General features: G+C 35.7%; 1 protein-coding gene across 16 annotated transcripts in view; it reads right to left on the minus strand.

Moving 5' to 3' along the window:
* LOC121872966 (kinesin-like protein unc-104) overlaps positions 1-13613 on the minus strand; it is a 193531-nt gene that overhangs the window by 89855 nt on the left and 90063 nt on the right. For all 16 annotated transcript variants that reach the window (XR_006090185.1, XM_042376121.1, XM_042376133.1 and 13 more), the window contains 5 exons: positions 11299-11432; positions 9922-10083; positions 7022-7172; positions 6597-6799; positions 2892-3006 (listed from right to left, as the gene is read on the minus strand). Coding sequence is in view for 15 of the 16 variants with exons in the window: in XM_042376121.1 (XP_042232055.1) it covers positions 2892-3006; positions 6597-6799; positions 7022-7172; positions 9922-10083; positions 11299-11432 (765 nt within the window). In the remaining variant the exon portion in view is untranslated. The remainder of the gene's footprint in view (positions 1-2891; positions 3007-6596; positions 6800-7021; positions 7173-9921; positions 10084-11298; positions 11433-13613) is intronic.

Raw genomic sequence — 13613 nt, forward strand, 5'->3', positions numbered from 1 at the left:
ATCCAAGACCCAACCCCAATTTTTCCATTTTACGACCATTTAGACCCACTAAAGATATAGATAATGTTATGGTAAGTATCAGAAACACACATAGGCATGGCTAGGTTTATTACAAAGTGATGAATAGGGTATGCTCAATACTGTAGTCCACAAAACATGTAGCTATACTTTCTTTATTTGAGTCCCACGTCTGAAGAGTCCGTTTTCTCATCGCTTCAGGATGCCTGAGTCCTCCGTTTTCTCTCAATCTTAGAGTGCACCCGAGACTTCGTTATTCCTTAGTAATGACACAGAATTTGAAATTGCAACTGGGGTTGCAATTGTTGAGGCAACTTTGATATGTCTGATTACAGCAAATGTGTTATTGTCAATTTGTAGGTGAAAGATTTTATCCTCAATAAATGTAGGTGAAGCAAATGGGTAAAAACACCTGGAAGCAACTGCGTGATAACGAAGTTCTCGGCTTGAAAAATGCGCTATAACAGCAGGTGTGCAGATTTTGATGGAGGCGTGATAACGAAAATCACGATAACCAAGTGCGCTATAACCAAGGGATGACTGTACAGTACTGTCCAGTTCACCAGCTGAGGGCATATTGTAATAATGTCATGTTTTTTGAGAAATTTTTTATGAAAATTAAGTATAGAGTCCAGTTTCCCACTAAAGCATCCCACCACACCCAGTGTGAGGGTGAGTACCCATGTATCCCTATGCTGTAAGCCAATTGCAGTATTCTATGAAGGTGACGTCATAGGCACAGTTGAGCTGATTGCCTAAAACCAACGAGCATCCCTTAGAGAGCCAGTCCTTAATTGTTTAAAAAAGAAAGCCTGATTTGGTTTGTGAGGCAGTGAAGATGGCTGGTGTTAGTGACTGGTGGATAAACAATAATTATAGTATTTACAGGATAAGCTGGCCCATAAGCCCTGCTCCTCGTCCATAGCTACAAATAGCTGATTGATTCCCCTGTGTGTTTTACCCCCCCCCCCCAGGACTGTGCGTATATAAGCGCATATATATATCGACCATTTGTAATAAACAGTGCTAATGCCTTGAAATAATTTGCATTTTGATAATCCATATATTTAACATTATTTTACATAATAACAAGTCTGCATACCAATTGTGAAGACATGTAGTTTGAATTTTCTATGAACTAATCAGCTATTAGCATAGAAGAGGGGCAGGGCCTATGGGCTAGGTTAGTGTGGAAAGGGTATAGTAAGTGCGCTTTTAGGTATTATCCGTTGCTTGAAATGTACTGTAACATATGTGGTCTCTTTGATTAGCTAAGAGTGTAGATTTTGAAAGTGATTGTCATTCTTAAGAACATTTTAAATAAAACAAGAAACCATCAAGAATAGTTTCAGTCTTCCCTCCTTTACTGAGTAATGTTGATGGAAAGATAGTTATAAATGTTTTTGTTATGTAGTGATGCAGTGAGTAATGAATAATAACCCAACTCTGACACATTTCCTCTTGTGAATCACTTACATGTATTGCGTGTTTTCTCTTATTCCATACATTATCGTTCATCCTTTCTCTCTCTGCCTTTTCTCATACTTGCTCTACCACTCTCCCCTCATCTTCTATACATTTTGTGTAAATGTTAAGTAATGAAAAAATAAGAGAATAAGAAAGAAAAAGATAAATAAATAAATAAATACAGAAATAAGGAAGAAAGGTAAATAAAAAAATAAATAAATATGAATAAACAGAAATTATAAGAATAAATTAGACCCAAGAGAACACAAGACTGTATTGCAAATTAATGGTATCCTTTCTCAATAAAAACCAAGAATGTTGTACAATATAGAATTTCTGAAAGAAAATTATGTATTTACATTCCCTCAGTATAATAAAGTAGTACTTAAAACAGTGCAAAGAGCCCGATAATACTGCTATCAGAAGGTAATCTAAATGTAAACTCTCTACATTTCCCTGAGCATATCAAACAGTTATTCCATCCTTTATTTGCCAATGCCTTCACCAGTTGCACTGCTACTTTCAGTAGTCCAAAAAACTTCCTTGCTTCATCCTATCAAGTGCTGTGGCAACCATTTCTGCAATTACTTCTCTCATTTTCTACATTCAGTAAGTGTTACAATTATTCTATTTGCCCACAGTATTTTAACGTGTCTTTATATCATCCCTGTAATTAATCAGTAAATCTGTAAATAAAACTGATTATGCTATTCAAAAGCCGAAATGGCTTAAAATAGTTTGCATATTGATATTTCTGTTCCAGAGAAACTGTCAAGGAAAGAGTGACTGTTTTCTGGGCAAGTACTGATAATAGACTGACATAAGGTATGGTGCTTGTGTGTCACCAGCTGAAGTTTTGGATGGTTTGATACATGCACATGAGGTACTGTGGCAAGTTAAAACCTGTGTCAAATCGATACTTTGCCACTTCTGAGTTTGATAAGCTGAAAAGTGACATATGTGACCAATCTTTATTCAGTTTCAATGAGGAGTAGCAAGCAAATTCCAGTTGGAGAGTGACTGCTCTCTCATGGATCATGCTATAAATTTGTTTTCCTAGACACAAATAAAGTTGCCATGCATAAGTTAATCAAAATGAAAACTAATATGATGCACTACTGAAGGAAAAACTCATAGCTGTATTCACATTAGACTGCACATTGCTTCAGAAAGAATCTTTTCACCGTTAAATAAAGGAAAAGGTGAAAATATGAAACGCATCCAGTAACTTAAAGGGCGCTATATTAGGGGCATCATATACTGTATATTCAATTTGCACATATACTTGCTGTGGATGCCTTGTACATTAACATCTTGTCAAGCAATAAACAGATAATATCATTTCCAATAATTCTCAAGTATAAGAAGTGTAAAAATGGGCTGAGAGTGAACATGGAGGAACCCACCAAAGATGTCATCTTCATGGGTGAAGTCATCTGGGGTGTAGGAAGAATACATGGACATGGTCATACTCTGCTCCTCCACCTGTTTCTGTAGAGCATCAATCCTTGCCTCATAGTTCTGTAAGAATTACATATAACTTTAATACAAAAACATACCCTTTGCTTGAAATGGTTATAAAAAAATATAAAAGTTATTTCATGAATTTTTGGAAGAGATCTCAGTGAATGGAGGAGTGAGACAGAGGTAAGATTAGGAGAATGAAGAAACTACTATGACAATACACCACCGATTTTCCGGCACCCCTTTTGTGCCTAGAGTAGAATTAGTGTGACACATGGGGAAAGAGAGAAGGAATCATGTTCCAATCAAGTACAGTAATCCATTCCCTTTCTATTTAAACAACAAATGCAAATTGCTGATAAAAGGCAAACCTCCCAATACAAATTACAAAGAACTCAATTGGGAGCTATGGGGCATGTGATATTTGAAACTTTTAAACTTCCTTTATGTTCTCAAACCACATGAGCCACAAACGATCATTCATTGGCTATTTGTCTCAATTAGACTGCAAAAGAATGGTTCATGAAGAGGTTTTCTTCTCATTCCTCTTTAGCCACAAGAAATCCATGCTCTTTGGCAGCTAAAATTACAACCGTGTCCCATGGACAGTGTGAATAGGGGAATGAATGTCTCCTTGGAAAGTTAAAGATCTGGGAGGATAACTGTGGAGTAAACAGGAGGAATGAATTAAGACTGATGCAAATAGAGGTAAATCTGTAGAAAATTGGAAGTTATTAAAGATGGCTGTCTCAATAATGAACTTGAGAGCAATATGAATACTGGGTAGTTATGTAGTGTTAAAATGAGTCTTATTACTAATTTTAATCCAATGTTGTACAACTATCCCAAGCTTCTTTCAACTGCATTTTCTTTAATCTTGTTCACAAACCAATTATTCATCACATGTTCAACAGGCCCATACCAATAGGAACATGAGCAACAAGGAACAGTTGGGGACAAGTGAACCTGGTACACGTGCAGTGTTTGGCAGGTGGTACCTGGCAACCCCGATTTGTAAGTGACTGATGCAATTCTGTCTGTATTTATGTCAGGAAGTAGGACTTATGATCTATAAAGTACTATGCAAATATCCTTCAATTAATTGTTACTGGAGACCTGTCTTTTAGTTTTACAAGTGTGATTAAAATTTTTATTAGCCCCTTCACTATGGGAAATCGCTTTTAGTAATTTGTTTGGCTAATACCAGATGTTTCATTCAGCTCATAGAGACCCCTAGTACCCAAGGGGTTAAAGAGGTATCATAGAATTGGCAACTCTACTAATGCAAGACTTACCACAAGTTTGTGAAGCCAAATGTGAATAAAACATTTAGTCAGACTGAGTCAAAAACAATTGATGAATGAATGTTCTTGCACATATTGTCTAGATGTAACATTTCATAATGAACGAGTTGTCGGTTCTGAGTAAAGACAAGAAATACACTCTGCCACGTTCGTAGAGTGATACGGTACTGTACAGTATATATAATTTGTAATGAAAGTTTAAAGTCTGCTATAATAGTCGAGATAAGTTTATTTATCTAGAAACAGGACTGCCATTTGCAATGATGTCACCAGTTTCTCCGCAGACGACGTTCTCCAACAAACTCACCGCTGCAGTCGGAGGTAGTACAAAGGATGGCCTCTTCAGACCCCAAATGCCATGTTCAGGTAAGTTTTCAGGGTGTTTTTTTATGGTCTAGTCATGGACATTTTGTAAGTGAAGAAATGTGCCATGAAGAGCAGCTTATGGACATAAAAAACTCCCATGTTCACACCAGCTCAGCTGTCATGTATTCTTACCTGGTAGACTTTCTCTTTTTTTTTCCAGTGCATTTACCGAGTATATCAGTACTAGATGGAGATACAAGTCAATTTAGAAGTAATGACATTGTCTGGACTTTGTTTTGCGAATGCACTGGGATATATCATCATTTATATTAATTAATGGGTAAAATTTTACTTTAACTACCATAAGTATTTGGATGTTTAGATTTGAGATAGGATATATTGGATAAATTCTAAGCTTTGGTCATCCCTGTACTTAGACATGCAGACTGTTTTTTTCTGATGGTTTGCGATGTGTTATGAATGCTTTCGACCTTCATTTCTATCGGAAATCACTAGTTTTTAGTTAATACCCCCCCTTACCGGTGTATGTTAAGCTAACCTTATAACTTAAAATATAACTCATCATACCCTAACCTAACCTAGCCGAACCTAACCTAACATATGACCTGTATTTTCTTATGCGATCGAAAAATGTTTTGCGAAAGAAATCCTGTAGATATAATGTGTCTTATTGTTTAAAGTGTTTAATCCCATAGTTAGAATCTTAAGGTTCCTCAGATGACCAAAACCAAAATAGTACCAATATTATTTGGAATACTTATGCTATGAAATTTGTAGTTAATGTGATTATTAATATTTATATATTCAATATAGCATTACTGTGTTGCACAGTAAAGCACAATTAATTATCTAATAACATATATTTCCAGAGCAGATCAGCCAAGAAGGTTCATCAAGGTAGATGAAAGAAATTTACCAAGAGTAGATGTCTTAATGATTGTAGAGTATTATCAAGAACTCCACCAACCAGCTATGAAGTAAGTACGTAAAATTACATCTGTCATCTGATCATCCCGAGCCCATTTCCTGGCCATAGTCATCCCTAGTCCTTCCACAACATTAAATAGAGACATCAGTGATGAAAACTGACATTCTCCAGACATAAAATAGAGAACAGTGATGACAACTTCCATATTGGAGTTATCGGTCTTTTGCCTCATTTTGGCACCCAGCAAGTAAATACACACGATGATACTTGAGCAGTAATTGATTTTAACCTAAAAATAAGGTATGCCTGTGTATATCAACATTGTATATGGCCACAGGTCCTGTATTTCTGCTGGTAACGACACATACACCACAGCTGGCTGCCTCCAGGTTCCCGCTCGGCGGCACAAGCCAACCGGTGACGTCACAACCAGTCACAGAGCTTTTTGCAGTCATGCGACTTTTTAGCTACTTTAACCTTTATTTTTTACACTTTTTGGCCCAATTTATTTAAAATATCATTACCATAGTGAATTTAAGCATTTTCTTTACCCACTGACCTGCCATCTTACGAAAAATTCCAGCTGACAACTCGACTATTTAAAATATTAAAGGAGAACTTCAATAAACTATCTAAACTAACAAGTGTTATGCTTAGTGTTATGCTTATGACTAAGTTTACAGCTTAAAATTTCAACTGCTAGCAGAACAGTTCCCACAACTGCTCAAAGCCAGCAGTAAAACTCCTTTCACATTCTCCAAAGCAGCAACAACTTGGAATGGAGGAATAAAACATTGAATAAATCAAACTCAAACACAACAACAAGGATTCTGATAAGGAAACAGAAACTTATGAGATTACAGTGTTTCCCACATTTAATTTTGAAACTGTATAATCAGTGTAAACTATATCAAATAATTATGTCTATGGTTAGGTTAAAATTCAAAATGAGTCTTAAGATTTGGTCAATAACATTAGTGGCCAATGAAATACAAGTTCATAATGCAAATACCATAAGCAAATACCTAGTATGCATGTGTCATTTATTTGACAGTAAAAAGCAGAACAAAACCTCCATAATAAATTACCTTTCTTTCCTTTTCAAATTCTTTCTGAGCCTCCTCTTTCTCTCTTTGATACTGCTCTTCGAGGGCCACCAACCGTTTCTGCATTTCTTCTTTTAAATCAATACCCTGCTTCTCTAACAGCTCAATTTGAGCAAACTGCCAATCTGCTGGCTCTCCTGAACCTGGAGTTTCAGTAGGCGATTTTGTTTCTCGGCGCTCACGAGCTGTAAGGGTAAAAGGATTTTTATGGCACAATATCATAATCATCCATCATACTTTAGTTACTGATTAATGTGCTCTTAGCATATAATTTTCTATATTCAAGGCTGAGAAGCCCAAGCAAAATGTCCTTTATTTAATATAATTACATACTTCATAACTGAAATGGTACAAAGGGATTGGAAAAACAAGCTATGAAGTAACATACATACATATTTTTCTTTTACCTTGCTCAGGGTGATTGAACCTGAAAACATGATTCTTGCCAAGAATGACACGAGAACCAGTTTTTAGAATAGTTGCCTCATTTACTTCACGGCCATTGACGTAGCACAACGCTTGAGGTTTAGGGTGAATCGAGACAACACCTTCATGATTCTGAAAAATAAAAGTAATTCTTCAAGAAGAAATGGGATAAAATAACATTAGATTACCTGTACTTATTAGTTTCTTCCCATCCATACAAACCTTTTCCTATTATGATGCAGGGAAAACAGACAGGTTTTGACCAGCTGATTCATAACATTCATCAGCTGGTAGGTTACCTAATGTCTTTGGCAAGATATTAGTTTAATATATAATTGTTCCACCAATGGTAAATGCATTCGACAGTACTGTAAAATATCTGTCTACCAAAAATATACTTCATGAATACCAGGTACTCTTTTATGAAAAATGTTAGCAGTCTAAATTCTTTTACAATTCTACACCTTTATTGTGCATAATTAGCATATGAATTTTAAGAATATAAAACAAATTCATCTTATCTCACTTCCATATACTATTACATGAGCGTAAATGGTTCAGTTACTGTGTGCATGATGGATGGGTCTACTTGTCCTCACATAAATTTGAGGATTAAGTTATATGGTGTTTGTAAAGAGAATACTGACACATTTAAAGATAATTTGTGGAATAAATAGCACTACAAATGTTGGAAAATAATAAAAAAAGTTAGTACAGTATTATATACAAGAGTTTGCCAAAACTAATAGTACAGTACAGTTTAACCAAACTAACAAGAGTACTGTACAGTACAGTAAAGTAGTGATATTCCCAATAACCAGAACAAGTGGCACAGAGCTCTTCTGGGGATGAGAGATTTAGATGACTATCTAAACCCTAGAAAAATCCCACATCCCGGAATTTTTCCCAATGTTGAAAAAAGTCTCTGAGAGTCTAAACTACACATCTTGCACAAACAGACACTGTCCCACAACCCCGGAATGTTTCTGGGTGCTGGGAAAATGTTTTCCAAGAGTCTAAAAGAGTCTAAACTACACATCTCATCTTGACTCTAAACTACGCATTATCATCTTGCACGGACAAACAATCTCCCATTACATTTAGACTACGGGCACGAGAGAAAATATTTATGGCTAGCGAAAAAATTTATAAACTTTTATATTTACAGTATCGGTTCTAATTGTGTTAGAGAGATGAATTTGATATAATACTGATCCTGAATAAATTATTTACAAGAAGGTTTAAACAAAAGATCCTTAAACAAATATTTAGACATGATATAATGATGGGCTCCATTCCTTTATGAAAAAATGTAAGAAATGTTTATACCAAAGTCTATAAAATCAGTTTTAATTTAGTTAGAAACACTTTTTTTTTACTAAAATAATCATGAATAGTTTATCTAAAACCTTGATCATATAAATATACATAAAAAACAAAAAATCTATATGAATGGAGTTGTCACAGCCAAGACAGTGGAATTTTCCACCCTGTACTGGGGAAAGTTTTCCCAAGAGTCTATGCTACACACCTCGCATGAACAGACACAAAAGCTGTATTTACTTAAGCAAACACCACTGTACACTTATAATATATTGTAAATAAACAAAATAATGTATACTACTACTGTAATGTACTGTACAGTGGTCCCTCGGTTAACGAGCGCCTTGGTTAACGAGATTTTGGTTAACGAGTTACCTTCTATAAGATTCTTAACTTCGGTTAACGAGCAATCCCTCGATTAACGAGTTTCTTACGAACCGACCTCCACATGTTTTAGCTTGCATTTGGCGGTCCACCAGCTGTAGTATTAGTCCGCCAATACAGTAATCAGTTCTAGGGCTTAAATTCCTTACCCTTTTAGTAAATATCACGAAGTTTATACTATTCAATAATTTTAAAAGTTTAATATTAAATTTTTTAGTCATTATAACAATTATTGAACATAATTGAAGGTAGGGTCACTAGTTTGTGGCACGCCATCCAGCCTGCCAACACAGCATACAGGCGTCAGTCTTTTTGTCTTTTCAGTGGAGGTAACATCTTGCTCGAGACTCTTCAGCTAAACGCTTTTTTTCTGTGTTTACAAGCAAATTATTGGTCATTTTGAAGTTTATTTTACATATTGACAATATATAATGCAGAGCAGTGCTGATTTAAAGAAAATAATCTTGAATTACACCAAGAGAACTAAAATTTTATGGGTGAAATGGCACCATGGGGTGACTTCTCTTCCACCTCAATGCCTTCTCTTCTCCCTTCTCCTCCACCCCCATTCTAATTCCCATCATCATCCAGGAGCCTTCTACATACACACCTCAAAGTAAGTGTACCTTTCTACCTTTTTTGTTGAATTTAGGCAATTTTCGGTGAGCTGGAACCAATTACCCAAAAACCCATTGAAACAATGGTTTCGGTTAACGAGTTTTTCGGTTAACGAGCAACCTTCTAGAACGGATTGTGCTCATTAACCGAGGGACCACTGTATATACTGTACTCGCCAGCAGATGCTGTCATCTTGAGCCTACAGTAGCTGTACACTGTCCACTCTGCTGAATGTAATAATTTCTTAATTCCAATAAATCGGTTATTATCCATTTTCCATTTGAGGACTAAAGGAGTTATAAGACTGGGTAAGCTTGGATTACAACTAGACAAGTGCTTGACTCAAATTTAAATCCAAGAAAAATTCTGATTTTCTAGTTGAAAAAACATTTGCTAAAAAAATGTAAGAAAATTATTAAGTTAAATTCTATCCCAGGCATTGCTTGAATTGAGGAAGGTTTTAAAAGCATTACCATCTAAAATCTCTATAATTTTGGTAATCTCCAATTATGAAAAATCTCCACTGTCATTGCCATGGATACACTGTGGTACGTACCTCAAACTGGCAGTGTTCTGCCATAATGTGAGAACCACAGAGTTGAATATCTTGTGGAATGTTTGAATCTGCAGAGCCAACTTTAGTGAAACCATCTTTGATGTAGTAGAGTAAGCATTCTGACATTGAGGGATCTTCATTAAGATTCACAAGATGAGGTGTCTGTAAAAGAAATACAGTATTATAAATCTGAACAGTATGAATAAAAATATGAAAACATAAATACAAGAAGTTTAATTTAATCTATCTACAGTCTAGAGTAACCTGATTCAATCTACAGATTTTCTATCTGTGATTCACCAACTCATGGCCCACTTAATTATAGTTCAAAACTGCAAAATCTGCACATAACCCATGCCTTCTGCAGTGCAAGACCACAAAATACCAAGGAAAAATACAACAACTTGGAAAGTGGTTTTAAGTCTTTTTGTTGAATAAAAAATCATAACATCAATAAGTTGAAATGTTTTCAAGCTTTAAGTAGGGCAGTGGTGTGTGGTGTAGTGGATACTAATGTTCAAGTGAGCAAAATTTGTGGCAATATTCTGCTACCCCAAAATAGAACATCATTTTCACAATAAGCACAACTAATCTACAGTTTGCAATACAGTACAGTATATATAATCCTTGAGGTTCATGTGAATGTCATCCCATGGACTGGGCATGAGCTACTATATTCCCTATAATCTACTGTATAGGCTGAAGTGTAACCATAGAGCAGAAAGAGAAAGAAAGCAAAAGGTGTACAATACAGTATTAAGAAATGCATGGAGAGAGATTGCAAAGTTAATGATGTACTGTATAGAAGAAATGTTGGGTCAACATTATTGCTTACAATGATATCCTTTAGCAGTTACCTATCACCCTTAGTGACAAGAAATTTTACCTGACTTCTAACTTGACATCACAAATATTCATGAAATCTCTTCCTTTTTTTTCAGTGTTATTTCCCTTTCCTCTTCATTTCCTACCTCTGAGTTATAAATTACCAAAGGACTGGTTACATTATAGATTAAGTGACATTTTGGTTCATTAGTCAGGGGAGAAATGGTTGCAATATATCAAAGTCCTGGCTGATAAAAGCACTCCCAACATCCAAACTGATTATGACTACAAGAGATAAGGAGAGGGAAGAGGCTGATCTAATATCTGTGGTCAACAACAAAAGTGTCAGTTAGCAGTTCAAACTTCAGATCAATTAAAGTTACTTCATGTGATAGTGAAAATAAACACTACAAGGTGGCAGGCCACTGACTGCTGGAGAGTTTTTTTATGAAGTGGTGCACATTTGTTATTGTTGATTTGCATTCTGAACAAGGGAGAGAGTTTACTATGTGAATGTATTAACATGAAGATAAAATTGTTTCATACACTTACCTTTTTAGGAGAGAAAATACCAACAGTATTTCCGTCTTCCTTTAATGCTACTCCCATTTCAGCAAAAACAGCTTCTCGCTGCAGACGTATACTTTCAGTGCGTTTCAATTTCTCTTCCCAAGTTTCATTCAGTTCTGCCAATAAACAAGAATTTTTAGAAGAACCAAATAAATATTCAGTTATCATAAGACATCAAAGGAAGATTGTGCTGTGTAATATTTCATTCACGTTGGGAATATTTGAAAGATTAGCCAACTGAAATGAAGTCACAGTTATACATAATACAGTATCAGGTGATGTGGATGCATGACTCTTTTGGCCTCAGACTCAACATACAAGTTATACTTACTGTCATCACTATTAAAGTTTTTCTCAATAGATTTACTGTATACAGGTATCCACTGTCTGTCTGACAAAATGGAGTAACCCTAAAAACTGCATCTAAGGACATGTGTAAGCAGTGACAAAGATTAAATTCTGAATCACATGTGAATCTAATAATAATGAATAGAGTATTTTTATAAGCTCTTTTCAGTGCTTTACTATTAATTTGAACACTTACCCTACACTGCTATACTGTACTACTCTCCTACAGTATTTTCCTGCTTCTCAAGGTGTCGTATCCTTTTGTCTACCTCTCAAAACATTGGGAAAGTAGCACAGTAAAGATAATAGATACATAAAATTGCCAATAAATGGTATGTGACTACATAATGCTTTGGATATAAGATTCATCATAAAATAATATTTTATAAGCATTATTTGATCCTTCTTTGGAAAGACTCCACACTGACAATTATCAACTGGTATTGGTCTAAGAAACAAGTTTACAACTTAATGATAACACAAACTTGTAAATTTGCAGGGGCGGATCCAGGGGGGGGGGGTGTCCTTGGGGGTCCGGACCCCTCCCTGTTCATCATAAAATTCCAATACTTTTTCTTTAATGTAGTATTGTACTCAGTCATTTTTGTATTGTAAAATCAAATTACTATTGACACAGAATATCTCCTAATATCAAATGCACATAGCTTCAAAATGGCCTCAAAATGCCCATGATATTGGTCAGATTAAAAAATAGATTCTGGAGGGTCTTAATGCACTCCCCCAGCCAAAAAAAAAAAAAAGCTAGGTGGGCTCGCCGTGCTTGCCATGTTCCCCCTCCCCTTGTTTTACCATTTTGAAATTTTTTTTTTTTCTAAAAAGTTTTTGTGATATACTGTAGTCCAGAATGTGACATCTAGCTTTATACCTAGGTATGTTAATGCCTAGCAATAACTCGCCAGGCCAACTTACAGGCAATTAAAACATCTAATAATTACTTAATAAGTAATATTAGGAGGACACGTCGCTACCTGGCATTTAATTGCAATTCTCAAAACCCCCTCCCGCACCCTCCATCATACGCATTGCTACCGTCATCTTCTTGCCTGGCGAATCAGCTGTAAATACGCACAAAGAAGGCTCCGCTAATTTGTGTTGTAATAGCTGAAATACTAAGTGCTACGAGGATTTTATATAGGGTACTTTTTCACCTTAGCACAGAGAGGAAATCGAGTATTTCTAAAGAGCACTCTGATTCCTCCTCTACTTAGGATCTATCTAGCTTTTGTATATCACGAGCCATCTGCTGAACCTTATGATTAATTATTATAAAAGGGATTGAATTTTGAGATTTCATCTATTGACTGAAAGGTGATTAAAAACCTTTGTTTTCACACCCTCTTACCTATGGATGTGATCAGAAGTTACTGAACATGAAGGCATTGTTGCCTTAGGTCACAGACCTTTCTGGTTTTAATGGTAACATCCTTGTCATATGTAGACCATTTGCTTCAAATGGTAATAAATCCAGATATGGTTGTAAAGGTACCTGTCTCAGTCGCATCTGCTACTTTATCAAAGGTATATGGAGGTTCTATCATACAAATTAAGTGAACTCTTTATTGCAAGCCATCTACTCAACTCTCAAAAATTAAATGGGATTCTATCCCCCATTTTTCTCATTATCATCAAATGAGTTTTCTATACAAGGGATTTTGAACTAAATAAAATTACGGCAATTTATGTGTGCATCTCCACATTCCTAAAATGCTGAATCTAAGAACTATTAGTTTTACAACAGCAAATTCCCAATGTCTCACTCCCATGGGAAGCTCCCATCTGAGGGGGATGGCCTTGACACAGGAGCCTCCATAACATCCTATTGCTGTTTATTTTTTTTTTTTACTCTCCTTATTCTTCATATACCCTCCCCTGTTCTCTTATTAATGTCTTGCTTCAACTTTCACTCCAACAAAGTTGGATGTTTCCTT

This window comes from Homarus americanus, unplaced genomic scaffold (genome assembly GCF_018991925.1).
Source record: "Homarus americanus isolate GMGI-L3 unplaced genomic scaffold, GMGI_Hamer_2.0 scaffold11022, whole genome shotgun sequence".
Lineage (NCBI taxonomy): Eukaryota > Metazoa > Arthropoda > Malacostraca > Decapoda > Nephropidae > Homarus > Homarus americanus.